Below are 19,215 nucleotides of genomic sequence, written 5' to 3' on the forward strand. Positions count from 1 at the left end.
TGGGCAAGCAAGCGAGGTCGACTACTGTCCTTCAAATAGTGGAAATATGGAGAACAAAATGTAGCCAGCCTCTAACAGAAAGTCGGATCACAGAAGCAAAAATTCGAACTAAAAAGGGGTTGTAAAGGTAAATGATTTTTCACCTCAATGCATCCTATGCATTAAGGTGAAAAAACATTCGATGGTACTGCCCCCCCCCCCCCCCCCGAGCCCCCGTTTTACTTACCTGACCATTTGAAATTCCCGGGCGCGTCCATGTGATGTTCTTGGGTTCCCAGCCTGGCCGTTGATTGGCTAGGCTGGGCGGATTGATAGCAGCGCAGCCATTGGCTGGCGCTGCTGTCAATCACAGCAGATGACGCGGCGCGCGGAGGGGCGGGGCCAAGTGATACAGTCGGCGGCTATGGCAGCCGCTGTATCACGGGAAAACGCTCGCAAAAGCTTTCCACCATGCGAGCTCGCTCGCATGAAGGTAGAAAGCTTTTGCGAGGAGGAGCAGAGACAGTCGCCGAGGGACCCCAGAAGACACGGTTCGGGGACACTCTGTGCAAAACGAGCTGCACAGTGGAGGCAAGTATAACATTTTTGTTATTTAAAAAAAAAAATTTTGCCTTTAGTGTTCCTTTAACTTTCATGGGTGAATACATACTTGGCCCCCGCCTTCCCTCAAGCTGCTCCATCAACCTGCTGTAACCTGATACAAGATACAAGCCTTGTAAGAGCCCATTTACACAGGGGCAACACGACTTCTAGCACGACTTTGGGAGGCAACTTGGACACGACTTGAGTATGAATCATCAGGCAACTTACAAGGCATCTTCAAGTTGCCTCCAGGCCAGTACAAGGCAACTTCAAGTCGCCTCCAGGACAGAAGGCTTTCTAGTGGCCAATCAAACTACAATCAGCTCTGTGGGAGGGGTTTGCCTGTGATCTTCCTGTATTGTTGCTTCAGTTAAGACAGAGATCCGACTTCTGAGGCACCTTCCATTGAAATCAATGGGTACAAGTTGCCTAGAAGTCGGATTGAAGTAGTACAGGAACCTTTTCTGAAGTCGGAACGACTTCAGTAGTGTACATTAAGACGGCTTCCATTCATTTTCTCAAACGCGTGACTTGGGGCAACTTGGGACGACTTGAAGTCGGATCCCAGGTCGCCGCAGTGTGAATCGGCTCTAAGTGTTTTTATTGAATAAATAAAGACTGTATTCGAGCCGGTTCTAGGAGCATACCAGGCCCTTAGGTCTGGTATGGATTTCAAGGGGAACACGCTACGCCGAAAAAACAGCATGGGGGTCCCCCTCAAATACACACCAAACACTTATCCGAGCACGCAGACCGGCCGGTCAGGAAAGGGGATGGGGACGGGTGAGTGGCCTCTTATGACGTCACAGTCCCAGCATGCTCCGGGTGGTGACGACATAAGGGGGCGGGGTAATTAGGTCGTCACCACCCGGAGCATGCTGGGACTGTGACGTCATCAGAGGCCTATATAAATCGCCACGCACCGCACACCCGGCATTACAGCGGGAGGGAGAGTCGAGTCAACATCGAAGAAGAGAAAAAGGCGACGCAGAAGACTGGGCCCCCGCTGGTGAAAGAGCTGAAAGAAGACAGCGGTGGTGCCCGGCAGAAGAGAAAAAGACCCCCCCCCCCCCGAAGTCGGAAGAAGACCGTGCCCCTGCTGGTAAAAGAGCTGAAAGTTGCCTCACTGTGAATGGGAATACGACTTGGAGGCGACTTCCATTGAAATCAATGGGTACAGGTCGCCTAGAAGTCGGATTGAAGTAGTACAGGAACCTTTTTCTGAAGTCGGAACGACCTCAGTAGTGTACATCAAGACGTCTCCCATTCACTTCCATTCATTTTTTCGACCGCGTGACTTGAAGTCGGATCCCAGGCCGCCCCAGTGTGAACCGGCTCTTGCACTATCCCTGCCTCCTTGTGGCTCTTTTTGTTGGAGCCAAAAGTTTTGCAGATTGAAAAGGAATAAGGGGAGGAAAAAATGTATTTTGCTTAAGCCCACGAAGAGCAGTATTTTACGGTTGTTGGATTGAGACGGTATCCTGCAATAAAATGTATTGGATATACTGATTACATCCTGTAAGAGGCCAGATAAGAAATGTTCTCCTATATGCCCGATGGTCATTATTGGCCTTAAAAATCTGGTGAGCGCATTTGTGTGGCACTACGGGTGAAGCACTTAGATTGATACACGTTGCACTTTATAGGGGGCACGGTGATGGAACACTAGAAGAACCAAAATGTATTGTTGTTTACACACTATATTATATTATTGTTGTTTACACACTATATTATAGAATGTTTTATTATCTGCTTTAATCATGGGGAGGGAGGGAGAGAGGGAGACTCTATATGCACTTTGATTCTTATCCTGTTGCACCCTTTCACTTTTCATTTAGGCCCCTTTCACACTGAGGAGTTTTTCAGGTGGTTTAGCACTAAAAATAGCACCTAAATACCGCCTGAAAAACTCCTGCCCTGCAATGTGAAAGCCCAAATGCTCCCAGCCTGCCTTGCTCCTGACCCGCACACGAGGCTCTGGCCGCTTCGCTCCCTTGCACCATGACCTCACAGGACATTCTCAGGCACCGCCTCCACCAGAGCCAGCCAAACACACTGTAGCAGGCATTCGGATGGTGTCGCCAGCTCCGGACCTAGCCAAGGGTCCCAGCCATATTTTTTACTGGCAACCTTTTCTTTTTACTGGCATTTACTGGCAGGAGAAAATTGCCTGTTTTTTCCTGGCTGCCAGTGATAAATACACAATCAAGCAGCGGTAAGTCCTGAATGTACCTTAAGCACCTTATTTGGGATCCTGTGCATTACGACAGTTCATGCATGTCAGCGCCACTGAACAGTTTCGGATGTGGTCCCTGGCTGAGGAGCGGAACTAGAGGCAACGTGTCGGGCTGCATTTCACACATGTGCCATAATCCAACAGATATACAGGCCTGTCCCCTTCTAGCTAGCCCCAATCCCCCTTTCCTGTATGTTGAGGGCGGTACAAAAGTTTAACTGCCACTTCACAAAATGTATAAATGTCCAGAGAAAATGACTTCACATATGACTGCAGAATGAGTAGAGAAAACCCTGGCATTATGGCCGCATACACCCAGACTTGTGTATACATGAGCCAATTTATTCCAATACATGTATGAAAGAAATATGGGCTGCCATTGCTGTCCCCTCCTTATAAAGTTCCCCGTCACTGTGTTGATGCTTTGACTTCCAGAATAAAGAATTCTAACTTCTCTTTTTGCTGCATGCTTCAAAACAGAGGTCTGGAAACCACACAAAGCCATGCAACTTTTGTTTGAGGAAGCAGACCAGCAATGGCAAACCACACATTGGCCAGAAAGCAGAATATCAAAGTGACAACTTCCAAATAAAGCCGACAACCAAACACCAGTTTCAACATGTTCAGCTTCACGTAAAGCGACTTGATGCCTCAGAGTTAATTGCTTTGACTTTACAGAATATGTGCTAAACGTTTACCATGTAGAATGCAGTAATCTTCTGTAAGAAGAATGGCCTCATTCATATGAACAAGGTCTTTGTTTCTGTGTGTGGAGCAGAATGTATGGACTCCAGCACACAGCCAGTTCTGATAGGTATTCAGGCATAGGTACACATCCCCACATACACACGGGGTGCATTCGGGGCCCAGCACCCACCCTTGCATTCCTGGTAAAATCAGCCCAGACTGCTCCATGCACATAAATACATGCCCATTCATGTTGTACGGGCCTATGAGCCCATGTGAATGAGGCCTAAAGCATCCATATTTCCTTTAATATAACTTGAGGGAGGGGTGGAGGGCACCTCTAAGTGGTTGTAAACCCTCGGGGACAAGTTACACCTACAGGCAAGCCTAAATTAAGGCTTACCTGTAGGTGCTTGCAATATCTCCGAGACCTACACGTTCTCAGATATTTGCAATTTCTCTGAGCGACGACTTTAACGGCGCAAGCGCCATCTTGAAAGGGCACGCTGTGCCGTTTTAAGTCGGGGTCATGCCGTAAAAAGCGGCTCCCGCGTGCATGCGCGGGAACAACGTCACGCGACTCCAGCCAGTCAGAGAGCCGGAGTTTGCGGTCCTCGGAAGAAAAGGGGCGAAGATAGATGCTCGCTGACACAACCCATCATACAAGTGACATGATGACATCACAGCTGACACAACCCATCATAGCGGCGACATGACATCACAGCTGACAACCCATCATAGCGGCGACATGACGACATCACAGCTGACAACCCATCAAAGTAGCAACATGACGACATCACAGTTGACACAACCCATCATACAAGCGACATGATGACATCACAGCTGACACAACCCATCATAGAGGCAACATGACATCACAGCTGACACAACCCATCATACAAGCGACATGACATCACAGCTGACACAAGCCATCATACAAGGGACATGATGATTGCAAGTATGACAACACAGAAGTCTCAGCTCGCTGGTTTGCTCATAAACTGTACCTCGAACTATAAGCAGAACAGCCACTAAAGATTTAGGATATGAAGATTCCCAGATAAACAGAGCAGTGTGTGAAAAGTGGAATGGGAGTCGGCGGGTGGCAATATGACACCTGTCCTACAGCTGCCCTGTCTCCAGTCAGTCTAGAGCCGTCCTGTGTGGCTACATTTAGAAGGCGATATGAGCCAGGCGATATGAGCCAGGATGGGAAGGCACCTCTTTTAGGTTTTATAGCTGCATCCTACATCTCTAACTGGCTGAAGAAAGATCCAATATCCAACCATATCAGGAACGCAGCTTGTAATAAGAGGCTAAACAACGGAAGCCAATTCAATTAGACATGGGCACATGCAAAATGAGATTTCACTTCAATCTGCTTATCTTTCTTCGGTTTTAGGCACTTTCTAGAACAGGTTTCTTAGATTAACCGATTTAAAGTGTTATCAAACCTTTAATGTCATCTCCAATATATAGCAGCATACTAGAGGAATTAACACGTTTGCCTTGTGCGCTGTGTAGCCTGTAGGGGGGGGGGGGGGGTGACGACCGATATCTTTTTGTTTTTTTTAGACCAGATTGGAGATACTGGTGACCACAAAGGGAAGAGGGGGCTGTGGAGGTGGTGTTTGGGGCACCGTTTACATCCCCGTCGATTATAAAGCCTGGTACACACCAGCGAGTTGAACAAACAAAACCTGTTGGAGCCGCTATAAACGATCTGATGTTAGTACAGCAATCTCCCCCATTGGCTGAGAACGCTTATCAGGAGGGGGGGGTCAGCTGCTGATGGAAAAGTGGAACTTCCTCTTTAAGCACTCCTCGCCCCCTTACATGCCACATTTGGCATGCATTGTTTTGGGGGGGGGGGGGCGTGCGGGAGTGGGTACCTGGTTTCGACAGGTACTTCCTGTCTCACTTCCTCCTTGCGTCGCTTGGCTGCCTAGGCGACACCTACTCTCTCCCTAGGTGGTCCCCCCCTCTCTGCAATCTTCTGGGATATGTCACAGGTCCTAGAAGATTTCCTGGCCACTAGGAGAGCGCAGCGCAACTTACACAAATGCAGTGCACACTTGCAATGACGACGCTGCAGAGAGGAGCGAGGCCTCAGGCGGCCGCATCGCTGGACCGTGGGACAGGCAAGTGTGTTTATTAAAAGTCAGCAGCTACACTTTTTGTAGCTGCTAACTTGATAAACTGAAAAACTAGTGGAACTCCGCTTTAAAGTTGCCTGCTCTTAAACCAGCATAGTGACCCCCAAAATGCACCTAAAAACTAACCCTGGGTGCATTTTTGGTGCAATTCCCATTGACTTCAATGGAGGGTGCATCCCTGTCATGAAATTATATACGGTTCTTTACAGAAAGAGCTGCCAATTCAGATACCCTCCTTGCCGAGGATATGGCTATAAGAAAAAAAAGTTTCTTTGTCAAAAAAGACTTGAGAAGCATGGTATAATGGTTCAAAAGGTAGCTTCTGTAAATGGATAATACCAAATTCAAATCCCATGGGCACACGGGAGACATAACCGGCAGATTCAAGTGCAGTGCACCCTGAACAAAGGCCCAGACTAGGGAATGAGAGGCAAGCGGTTTTTGAAAGAATACTGACAAAGCCGAGATCGGACCCTTAATCGTGCTCAAGGCCAACCTCATATTTAAGCCCAACTGAGGAAGGGCAAGAATCCTATTAATGGCATACTACCTAGGGTGCCCCCTTCTGGGTTCACACCAGGAAACATATGCCTTCCAGAGATTCTGTAGTAGATGAGCCTGGAGGCCGGCTTCCTAGCATTAAAGCGGTAGTTCCCCCTCAAAAAAATTGTTAAGATTAGATTGATGCTCATTTTGTCAAGGGGAATCGGCTATTTTTTTTAAAAACGAAGCTGTACTTACCGTTTTAGAGAGCGATCTTCTCCGCCGCTTCCGGGTATGGTCTTCGGCACTGGGCGTTCCTTCTTGATTGACAGGCTTCCGACGGTCGCATCCATCGCGTCACGAGTAGCCGAAAGAAGCCGAACGTCGGTGCGGCTCTATATGGCGCCTGCGCACCGACGTTCGGCTACTTTCGGAAAATCGCGACGCGATAGATGCGACCGTCGGAAGCCTGTCAATCAAGAAGGAACGCCCAGTGCTGAAGACCATACCTGGAAGCGGCGGAGAAGATCGCTCTCTAAAACGGTAAGTACTGCTTAGTTTTTAAAAAAACTAGCCGATTCCCCTAGACAAAATGAGCAATCTAATCTTAACAATTTCTTTGAGGGGGGAACTACCGCTTTAACCAGAGTGGATAGGACTGGACCTGAGAGCCCACGTTTCCTCAGAATGTGGGACTCAACAGCCAAACCATCAAAATTAAACTTTGTAAGGCGGGATGGAATATTGGACCCTGCAATAGTAGGTCAGAGCGTAGTGGGAGAACCCAATGTCTACCTACTGCCATCGTTACGATTTCTACGTACCAGGGTCTCCTGGGTCAAGCCAAGGTGATCAAAATCACTGGCTTTCCTTCCCTCTTGACTTTCTGAAGGAATCGTGCACCAAAGATGCGGCACTTTTCACTCCATAGCGCAAACGCAGTGATATGAAACGTCTCATAGGATTTAAACGCAAATGATTTTTGCATGTGCTTATGTCCCACTGGAAAGAAGCGTTTAATCAGTGTGAAAATGCCCTTACATTTCCTTGGTTGAAGCAAATATTTTACGACTAAGGAGGGTGTATTACTATTTGAATGTTTCAGTGGGAGCAAAGAAATTAAACAGCTCGAAATTATAACAAGACAATATGCAAAAAGGCAACTTCAAAAAAGGTATAAAGTACATGTGAACACGTGCACAGCCTAGTGAAGGAACAATACTATACAAGGAATTCTGGCTTTTATCTTCTCCAGGCCAGGACTATATGACTAATCTAGAGGCTGGGAGGATGCATTTGGCCCTCTGCCTTATGATTACTACCCAGCTATGGAACTACAGCTTGTATTCCAGTATGAGGAGAGGATCTGGACTGTATGATCAGAGGTATCCATGCAGACCGAGTGGATGTGACAAAGGACAGGGACCACTCAGATTATACATAGAGCCTGAACCAAGAAAACCGGAGCAGCGAGGGGGAAGAGAAAGTGAGCTTGTTCTAACAGCATGCAGTGATTTTGATTTGTAGATCACTACTGTAGCTCTGCAGTAAATGCCTCCGGGAAAATCTAATTGTAACATTTAACAGACCAATTGTAATGGAATTTGAATAAGCCAACATTTCCTCTTTGGAGAACAGCGCAGCCCTCCTCTCCCATGACACATACATTACAGCTGGTCACAAATGTCTGCAGGGACCAGGCCAGCTGCTGGGCAGTTCCAACCTCCCGCGTCATACATAGAGCATGGGGATTTATGACATTCTCCAGCAGGACTGGGATTGGGAGTATGATTTTCATTATTTCTTGGTTACGTGCTAGGAAACCAATACAAAGCACATTCCACATCATTTTACTGATCATATGAAGATACACAAGCCACACTACTTCTAGACGTCATACACAAAAAAAACACACACACAGCTTGGTGTGTGAAAGAAGTCACATGGACCAAGTAACCAGATTGCTTAAAAGAGAGATAGGGGATTTAAAATAAATAAAAATAAAAATTATATTTGCAACGCTGCATCTGTCTCCCACCTGCTCGAGAACTGAGCGATCAAAGACTGCTGATCGCTCAGTTCTTGGTCTGCAGTGAACAGAAAGACAGCGACTGTCAATCATCAGCTCTCTGCTCTGCCCCTCTAGTGCTCATGGGAGTCCTGGGCTGTGGAGAGGGTGAGAGCCGTTGAGAGCCGAGCCAGCGGCCGATTTAGCATCCGAGTGGATCCCAACATTAAAGTCGGGATCCCTCCAAAGTCTGGACCGGCTGAGGAGTGCAAAACCAAGTGCACTTCAGAGAAGTAGGGCCATACTTATCCTTTAAAAGTACAGCCTGCACCTTCTGCTTTTGTCAAATAAAGTTTATGTTCTCCAACTTATGAAATTAAATGTGCTTAGCTGCCTTAGCAGAAAATGTTGGGGGCAATTGTGGACTCCATCTGAAAATGCTAGTCTTCTGACTGCCATGGTGATTAGTAGTAAGATGCAACAAATTCTGACTTTCCTGATCTGCATGAATCCAGGCAACTTGCGTTTTAAGAAAAACGAAATCAGCCTTTTTACTTCATTACAGGTCCTCTTTAAAATGGCTAGCCGTCTCCTTTACTGCAGTTATTTGTCCACAACTTTAGCAAATTGCATTTATAAACTGCCACCTTACAATGATACATTTGCCCAAAAGGTAAAGAGAACTACGGTATATTAAACCCGCATTAATGTTTAGATACATTAAACTTGAAATCTGTCTATAAAGCAACACGCACCCAAACATATCCTAAACCTGCTGCCCACAACCCCCATGCTTCTCTACTGGCCAATAGGGATAATAGACAGCCTCACATACCAATAATTAGGCACTGACATCAGGAATGAAGTCTATGTTGACATAATAGGGAAGCCTTTCGAAACCAGTGTTCCGTGGAATCCTAGGGTGCTTCCAGAGGCTCTTTTTGGTTATCTGTAAGGCCCTTTCACATAGGGAAGGTTTTACTTGCTCATCGGGGGATCTGTCCGCTGATCCCCTGCTAATTAGAGTGGAGCAGGCAGATGATAGGTCCATGTCTGCTCATCTTATGCAGAGCAGACATGGACACAAGCCCACTCTTTTCTATCAGAAGTCGGATGTAAACAGACTGGCTGTCCATTTACATCTGACTGCCCTCAGATCCACCCAGATGGAAGAAAACAGATCCCCTTTCATTTGTTTTTGGCAGATTGGGGGTAGGTGGGTTTAAACAGACACAAGTCACAAGTCACAGCCATAGAGGAGAATGGAGGGTGCGATCAGGTCAGCCTGAAAAAAAAAAAAAAAAAAAAAAACAGACAGGTGGACCCAATCGGACCACTCATGTGAAAGGCGCATAAGAGGGCACTTTTCCCCACTGACCACCAATGTAAAGAGCCATTCTGTTACTCACTCTCCCACTGATCACCAATCTAAAGCCTCGTATACACAATCCAATTTTATGGCCATAATTGTCTGATGGACGTGTTGTGTCAGATAATCCGACCATGTGTATGCTCCGTCAGACAATTGTTGGCTGAATTAATGACAACAAATGTTGGCTGCTCATGCTCACCAACTGTTGGGCAATAAATGTGTTCCATCAGTTTATCCAATCGTGTGTACACAAGACCGTCCTACTAAAATCCAAAGTACAAACATGCATGCTCGGAACCAATGCTAAACATCAGACAACAATAGCAGAAGTTGCCCAAAAGGGTGGCGGTAAAGAGCTGAAAGACCACGTGGTTTGGTCGAATTTTGGCTGAAAATGTGGGGCCATGTGTATGCAGAAGTTCATGGCAAACGCCCTTCGGGCCAAAATCCATGTAAAAGTCTGCTGGAAGTTCGAGGCTTAAGAGGACTATTCTTCACTGACAACCAATGTAAGGGACCACCGCACTGACCACAAATGTAAAGAAATGTTCTGTTACTCACTCTCCCACTGATCAGGACTATTCTTCACTGACAACCAATGTAAGGGACTATTTTTCACTGACCACCAATGTAAGGGACTATCGCACTGACCACCAATGTAAACACTACCAAACCAAGACACTAGGTTGATGACTGATGCAAAGGGCCACTTCCCTGACCGCCAATGTAATTGGGGAACCTTTCGCTCCAAAATCCCTAGCTGAATTGGGGACATTAAACAGAAGGTGGAAAGAGAGCAGCAGGATCAGTTTTTTGCAGAATACAGAAAATAAATCTCATAGTGACTGAGTGTGAACAGCATGTATTGATAGGTTTTTATGATTTAGGTCGGGATATTCAATTAGCATGAGGCATAGCAAGACACTGACAGCCACAAGCATGATGGGACTTGTAGTTTTGAAACAGCTGGCGGTCCGCTAATTGCATATCACGGATTTAGGTTGAGTGACACTTTAAACATAGTAAACCACAATTCTTCTATCACAACAAGGTTGAGAAAGGGTGCAATATAGTGTCCTCGCTATCTGGCCTCCTAGGGAGCTCTGCAAGGTTAATAGTACATTCAGGTACCAGACTGTATAGTTATACTAGCAGCTTAAAAAGCTTCGTTAGTAAGTGGATTTTTTTCAACAACCAAGTAAAAGAAAACAAAAATCAGCGCAGAATTTTATTCATGAAGTCTTGAAATGAAATGCAGTCTATGCAACATGATCTGCACACATGAATGACACCACCAAAAGAAAAAATCTTCCAACTGACATGGTGATTGATGAGGAGGACATACAATATTCACCCCATCGGATGTTTATGAACAAGTATAGTAACACTGTTCATGTGTGCATATTTTCTGTAGGGAACTAGAAAACAAAATACACCATCAGTAAAAATGATGCGACTTCCAAAACTTGGGAGTAAACAGACCAACTTACTCCTATGAAGCTGAACTGCAAAGTCCCCACTTGGTAAATACAAACCAGGGTGGATATATATATATAAACAAACAAAAAAACAACACATAACTAAGCTCCATTTCATGCAGAATAAAATACATTTTTAATGTATCTTAAATAGAAAATCATCTTTAGATAGATTTTTACTCCAAAAGCATTTTATTAAAATGCATGATAAAAAATCTAAAATACATACACCGTATTTTCCGGTGTATAAGATGACCTTTTGTGCTTAAAAACTTGCCTCAAGACTCGGGGGTCAGTGAGGCATCAAATGGGCACAGAGAGATTTGAAAAAAAGCTAAATAAAGAACGTTACTGTCAGCGGTTGTTCCAGCTACCCCTCGGCTTCGAGGCAGACTAGTAGGAAGGGGGGGGGGGGGGGTCGTATTATACAGCAAGTATATCCCAAAACCAAAATTTTAGCTGGAAAATTGGGGGGGTCGTCTTATATGCTGGCAAATACGGTGTGTGTGTGTGTGTGTGTGTGTGTGTGTGTGTGTGTGTGTGTAATTTTTATTTTTATCAAATTTTAATAAAATGCTTTTGGAGTAAAAATCTATTTAAGATAAATTAAAAATGTAGTTTATTCAGCATGAAATGGAGCTTAGTTATGTAGCATGAGGCTGTACGTTACATTTTTGGTAAACTCATTCAACGAATCCAAGCTCTGCAAGCTGAGATAGCATGCATTGATGCATTCACACAATAATCATGGGATCAAACAAAGTTCAAGAATATTCTTTTATCCCATTGTTTTGCAAATCTATGTACACTGCAGTGCAAACTATGATTGTTTGAAGAGAAATGCATCTGTACCAGGCTCCAAGTGTTTGCAAATATTAAAGATTCTAACTGCTAGCAAGAATAAGTCCTTACATTTGAAGAGCACCTGTCATTTCAGATCCATCATGGCAACTCACCTTGTGTCACTGCTGCATCACCAGCCGTCTCATTAAAAGTGAATGGGACTGTCGGTGAGTCAACAGCAGGTCAGAGGAGGAGCCACTGCTGGACAGAGATGACAGTTGCGCTTTAAAAATTGATTTAAAGCGAGTTAATTTAAATAAAGCCTCTTTACTTGTGATCACAATATAGCATTTTAATCAGTACAGGTTAAAAGTAGGGCTGGAAAAAAAAAAAAAAAAAAATCTATTTGATTGAGTCGAGTTGGTAGGTCAAATCAAATCATATTTTCAAAGAATAGATTTGTTTGATTTTTTTTTTTTCCCCAGGACCGGCGCGGTGTCTGAGGAGCTGCAGGCAGGAGTTTTTAGGCGAGGCCGCAGCTTTGGCCTAGTCCACGAAGCCGAAGCCGCGGCTTTGCCTTAGAACTCCTGCCTGCAGCTCCTCAGGACCGGTGCGGTGTCCATAAAAAAAAAAAGTTAAAAGGAACATTATTTAAAGGTGAACTTTTCCTTTAGGGATCTGAACCCATGTGTATTTTTTCTCTATGGGGCCGTGTGCACAGCTACATAAAAAAAAAAAAATCAAATAAACTTGCGCTGCGCGGTCAGATCTGTAAAACGAAAACAGAAAAACCTGCATCCATGGATCTGCGTACAGAGCGGATTTACATTGTGTGCATGAAAATTGAAAGGAAGCACTCCTATGGCCATATTCGTATGAACGTTTGATATAAAAATAATGATAAATTGTATGCATGTAAATTATTGTTCTGTACAAAAACTCTATTGGCCTGCTTAGGACTGACATATAAATATCAACAATGCGAAATTAGCTGGATTGCACGCTATTGAATAGCCATGTCGGTCCTGATTGGTTTCCTGGGTTCTAGTAGCCGATCAGGTATATTGCACTGTAAACGTTACACGCATACAGTGTATGGCCAGGATATTTGGTGTAGGATGTCACTGCTAGCATTCCTATGTCAACTGTAAAAAGCTGCCTGCCTGAACCCTAAAAGTGTATACAACGGCAAAAGCGTTTTTTTAGTTTTGGATGGAGAGATGGATGAAAGGCGTTTGTGTGTCTCGGCTGAGAAGATGATCTCCTGATCACCACCGTCATTCACACAGAAAAGGAGGAGAAATTCTAAATGTGACGGGAGGGAATATCCTGCTATGGGGATACGTGTTCCTGTGACAACTCTCTGGGATGGGGACACGTGTTCCTGTGACAACTCTCTGGGATGGGGACACGTGTTCCTGTGACAACTCTCTGGGATGGGGACATGTGTTCCTGTGACAACTCTCTGGGATGGGGACACGTGTTCCTGTGACAACTCTCTGGGATGGGGACACGTGTTCCTGTGACAACTCTCTGGGATGGGGACACGTGTTCCTGTGACAACTCTCTGGGATGGGAATCACCTTCACTTTACAGGACAGGAAGTGAAGGGAAATCTCAAAAACTAACCTGACAGGGGTTTAACCCTTGCATACCTTAGAACTAGAAAAAAAAGTTGTGACTGTAAATACACTAACTGAATTATTTTACAGGCACTGCATTTCATTATCTTCAGATGCTGCTGTCCGTTACAACATACAGATAATCAGGTTATCAGGAGGTTATGCAAAGAAACAACGCATAGAGTAACATCCTCTTTACACACAGTTGGCTTCCTGCCCCATAATTCCATCCAATAAAACGGTCATGTTGTTGCCTCCAACACTGATGTGATATATGAAATACAGACAGTTGGGGGTTACAAGCACTAGAAATATTAGTGGCCAGGGGTGTTGCTAGCACCAGGCACCTATGAGACCAGAGCACTATATGGAACATACTCCTGACCACCTCACCCTGTATGTGGGGCTTTATATTACATAATCCTTAACTCTGTATACTGGGAGTGCAGCAGTCAGGTGTGTGCAAAGTACACCCCAGCAACCAGAGTTGATCAGTAGGGACTATGTAACATACATCACAGTTTACAGAGTGTAGTGGTCAGGAGAATGTCATGTAGCGCCCTGCTCCTGATGACTAGGGCGCCATGTTAAATTTAGTGGGTGTCTGAGCTGGTAGTTAGCTCAGACTCTGATGATTAAAAAATCAGCATCTGATCGGCTATGACTATGCTTGGAGGGTTTTCCCCATTGTTTGCCTGTAGGTGGCAATACCACCGCAGGCCAATGTTGGAACACAGGCAGGCCAGAGTGTATTGGGTGTTTCCCCCCCCCCCCCCCCCCCCCCCCGAGCACAGCCCAGTGGGAGTGGTCTCGCCGCTGGGCAAGGATACTTAAGGGGCAGCTGCCATTTTATCGGGGTCTTTTGCCTCGTGGCCCTCCTGGCGCGAGGTATGCGATGGTCGATTTTCAGCCCCAGCACCACATTGGCCCCGAGGCTGCATTTCCACCAGGTAGGCTCAGTTGTCCACACTGGGGCCTGCACTTTGAAGGTGATCCTGTGCTGTCTGTCCTGCAGATGGAAGCCACTCAATGGAGGAATCCAGGGGAGGACCTGTCCTGGGAGGACCAAGCGGAAGGCTGGTATCTCAGGAGAGGCCTGGTAACTTTGTTAGAGGATGCACCATATTTTGTGATGCCTTACAGTGTTGCCAGGCCGGCTTAAAGGCTCTAAACTGTACGGCTGGAAATCCGGGTACTGAATCCTGTGGCAGAGGATTCTGGAACAGTTTATTTCTATCCTCAAAGAAAGGTCTGTGGCAGAGACTGTATTCTATTCTTTTTGTCTGTGCATCATCCCAGCTGCTAGGCCAGTGAGAGGGGCCTATCCGGGTGAGCAATACCCACTCTGAGGAAAGTGGTGAGTTGACTTTTGAAACTTAGAAGTTCCCCAGTGATGTGCATCGTGTGCCTGAACCTTCCCCTCCACCCCTCTACCTATACAAGTTTGTGTGCAAATAAAACCTGACAGAAAAGGGATTTACAACTTGTGTGGACATTGAAGTTTCTTAGACTCTCGTCTCATCCCCTAGACCAGTGGTCTCCAAATTGCGGCCCGGGGGCCAGATGTGGCCCTTTGCTTGCTTTTATCCGGCCCTTGGGGCACGATTTCATCCACTGATACCAACAATGTGGCGTAATTTCTCTTACTAACAAGGGGGCACAGTTTCTCTCAATTACACCAACCATGAGGCATAATTTCTCCTACTGACACCAACACTGGGGCCCAATGACACCAACGATGGGACACAAATCCTCAAAATGACACTAAAAATGGGGCACAATTCCTTTCAATTACACCAATGATAGGGGACAATTCCTCTCAATGACACCAACAAGGGGGCACAATTTCTCTCAATGACACCAACAATGGGGCACAATCACATCAGTGATGACACCAACAATGGGACCCAATACAGGGTCACAATTACTCTTACTGAAACAAAGGGATGTTCATTTTACCCCACTGACTTTGGGACCTTTTCAACTTCCACTGACCGGCCCTCGTAAACTCTAAAGGACAGTAAACTGGCCCTTTGCTTAGAAAGTTTGGAGACCCGTGCCCTATATAGACAACGAAAAGCGAGGGAACGTGCAAGATCCAAAACTAAACCAGCAGCTCCTACGGGGGTAGTGCTACAGTAACATACAGCCTAGTGTAAAGAGCATGGGTCAGGATTATATATCGTATAGTGCAGTATACAAGGATAGTGGTCAGAAGTATTCAACTCATGACACTGCATACGAAGTAATGTACAGTGTGCATTATATACTCCTGGCCATACTCTATCCGGTGCAGTACAGAACTTTTATTATTGTATCTTCTATAGCTACTGTACATTACATTATTCCAACCACTGCAGTATGAATACTGAGCTGTACAGGACATACTTCTGACCAGTGCACTCTGTACAGTGTGTACTCCTGACTAGGGATGAGCTCTGGCGTGTTCGCACACTCCATGTGCAGAGCCTGCCAGGAAGTCGGCACGGCGCTGCGCTAATCACAGTCAGGGAGACGCTGTCCCCGATGCTCGGCTGCAGAGATCGGGAAATGTCTCCCTGCCTGCGATTAGCGCAGCGCCGTGCCGACTTCCTGGCAGGCTCTGCACATGGAGTGTGCGAACACGCCGGAGCTCATCCCTACTCCCGACTAAGGATGAGCTCTGGCGTGTTCGCATAGTACACGTGCAGAGCCCGCCACGAAGTGTGCACGGCGCTGCGCTAATCACAGCCAGGGAGACATTTCCCGATCTCTGCAGCAGAGTGTCGGGACAATGTCTCTCTGGCTGCGATTAGCGCAGCGCGGTGCACACTTCCTGGCGGGCTCTGCACGTGTACTATGCGAACACGCCAGAGTTCAGCCTTACTCCTGACCCCTGCACTCCATATGCTAGAATAGACATTTCATACGCCTCATAAAAGTGTTTGCCTCAACAGTTGTAGACTTCAGGCCTTGGTGCAAATAGTGCTGTGCCCAGGGAGCGTGTGCCTGGCACAGTAACTGACAGCTGATGGGAAAACCGATCATGTGACATCCAATCATGGCGGTCACATGATCTTAAGCTCCTCCCAGCATGTAAAACCCCTTAGGGGCTGGCACCAAGTGGTTAAAGTGGAACTTTAGTCAGAAAATTAAGTCCTGCTAGATCACGTCAGGCTGGTCCCTTTTGCAGGTATACACAGTAAAACCTTGGTGTGCGAGCATAATTTGTTCCAGAAACATGCTTGTAATCCAAAGCACTTGTATAGCAAAGCATTTTTTTTACAGGCTAGAGAAGAGAGGCACCTCTTATTGTAGCAATAAGTTGCTAAATGTTGTACCTTCATTAAATGTAACCATATTGCTACACTGAGAGGCTCCTCTCTTCTTTTTTATACTCAGTTGTGACATGATGCTACTCTTATATCAAGACATCGCTTGTATATCAAGGCAAAATGTATTAAAACATTTTGCCTGTCTTGCAAAACGCTCTCAAACCAAGTTACTCTCAAACCAAGGTTTTACTGTATAAACATTACAAATAAGTGCTAATATTGTGTAAAATCCAGCAATACACGGTCTCACCCTGCTCTGCACATGCTCAGATGCTCTCTAATTTTGGGCACTGACCGAATTTATAGAGGCCGATCTGACAGCAGTAGAGCGGAAATAAACCATCCAATCCTTTACAGCCAAGGAAGCTGCTTCTGTTTGATCTGCAATCACACGTGATCAGATATGACACCAGCCATTTGGTGGTCTGACAGTTAGCAATCCCGACATTCCAGGACTGTAACGGAACTATGGTCACCTTGATCTAGCAGGACTTCATTTTTCCTGGGAACTGACATCTTCAGGACGACGGCCGGTGATCTGCCGATATGGCTCCGGCTATCGTGAAAGTTCCTGCGCAGGCGCAATCTGATCTGCCGATATGGTTCCGGCTACCGTGAAAGTTCCTGCGCAGGCGCAATCTGATCTGCCGATATGGTTCCGGCTAACGAGAAAGTTCCTTTAAGGAATGCGCAGGCGCAAAACTTGCCAACGGAAATCTCTGAACCTCGGCCGGCATCCAGGGCGACGTGGATTTCGAGGACGGGGATGTTAAAGAATGAGCCTGGATGCCGGGCGAGGTTCGGAGATTTCCGTCGGCAAGTTTGCGCCTGCGCAGTCCTTGAAGGGAATTTCCCGTTAGGGGAACCTTAAGGACAAGTCACCGGCTTCCAGGTCTGGATCGCCAGCTGCTGTCATTGGCCAGGGCAGAGATGACATCACTCTCGTGCATGCGCGGACATTCCGTCAGGTTCAGCATTAATGACAGAGGCGGACAGGCAGGGAAGAGACGCCCCCAGGTCAGTACCGGGGTCCTGGGTTCAAGTCCTGACAAGGACACCACCCCATAGAGAGTGCATGTCCTCCCTGGACTTGTGTGGGTCTCCTCCAGTTACTCCGGTTTCCTCTAATAGGTTGTCTTCTAATATACAGTTAGATTGTAAGCTCCTGAGGCCAGGGCCTGCAGTCAATGTACACCCTAAATAGAAAACGAAGACTCCCATTCATCAGACTAGTAAAGTGTTGGAGGTAGGTGTGCATTGGCTGTCACTTACCCGGACCAGGTTGCTGACCGCCGACTGGACAGCCGCCACAGGTGTGGTGAGCTCCGGGATGGCCTTGCCGTCTACCTCGCCCTCCTCATGCATGATAACCAGGTGGGAGATCTGCTGGGCCACCGGCTCCAGGATGCTCTCGATGGTCTTGGTGTGGAAGACAGGCATGGTGGCGGCCGGGTGGTGTGTCAGCACTAAGGAGAAGAATGTGCTGTGTCCCGGGACTGTATGTACGGACCGAATACGGCTCTTCTCCCCGGCTTCTCCGCTCTGTCTGCCGGGCTCTCCTCCTCTTCTCCACTCACCGGACACTTCCACACAACACTCCCAACTCCGGCCGCTGGGTGACGTCCTGCCGCCCCGCCTTCCCACGCACGCCGGGTCCCGCCCTCCTCCGCTGTCCGCTCCCTGTCATTCCATTGGCGGGGGGCGGTGCCAATCACTCCCGATCCCGGCCCGTGACGTCACGCTCCTTGTTCGCCTTATAAGGAGAACCCTGGAAGCGAGAGAGGGATTCCTGCGGGCATGACGTCACCTACAGGCGAAGAGGGCGAGGAATGCGAGGGGAAGCCAGACTGAGCGATCAGATGTTCCCCCATGCACAGTGATATCACCCACCCTCCACAGTGACATCATCACTCCCTACATACATCACAGCTGCTTTACCTGACAAACTATTAGTATTCCTGTGTCACATGTATCGTATCGCCCTCACAACTCAGCCACCATATTGGCCATTTTCTGAGGGAACCCCAAAGTTCCCCAATTGGGACACAAGTGACTGATGAATAACATCTGAGCTTCCCCTGATGTCTGTTATCTCTTCACACCGCCTCCCAGCAACCGAGCTGCCAACCTTCCCAAGTGACATTTACTGACACAACACATAAAATTACTGACAGACACCTTTTTTACTGACAGTTCCGAAAGTTAGCCAAAATGACCATTTTCAGTGTAAATATCAATATTTCATCTACAAATATCAGAGTTCCCACTTACATCAGGGTCCGCAGAGTTCCCCCTTACATCAGGGTCCGCAGAGTTCCCCCTTGCATCAGGGTCTGCAGGGTTCCCCCCTTGCATCAGGATCCACAGAGTTCCCCCTTACATCAGGGTCTGCAGAGTTCCCTCTTACATCAGGGTCCGCAGAGTTCCCCCTTGCATCAGGGTCCGCAGAGTTCCCCCTTGCATCAGGGTCCGCAGAGTTTCCCCTTGCATCAGG

The 19,215-nt window shown here is 46.8% G+C and overlaps 1 protein-coding gene across 4 annotated transcripts in view; it reads right to left on the reverse strand.

Annotated features, from left to right (window-relative positions):
• Window positions 1–18,360, reverse strand: part of VCL (vinculin) — a 103,171-nt gene extending 84,811 nt beyond the window's left edge. For 2 of the 4 annotated variants that reach the window (XM_040320667.1, XM_040320666.1), the window contains exon 1: window positions 17,994–18,360. In XM_040320667.1, the coding sequence (XP_040176601.1) occupies window positions 17,994–18,161 (168 nt within the window). In that variant the 5' untranslated portion in view covers window positions 18,162–18,360. The remainder of the gene's footprint in view (window positions 1–17,993) is intronic. The other 2 variants (XM_040320669.1, XM_040320668.1) reach the window with 1 other exon arrangement.
• Between the last annotated feature and the right edge of the window lie 855 nt (window positions 18,361–19,215).

This window comes from Rana temporaria, chromosome 8 (assembly GCF_905171775.1).
Source record: "Rana temporaria chromosome 8, aRanTem1.1, whole genome shotgun sequence".
In the NCBI taxonomy this organism is placed as follows: domain Eukaryota; kingdom Metazoa; phylum Chordata; class Amphibia; order Anura; family Ranidae; genus Rana; species Rana temporaria.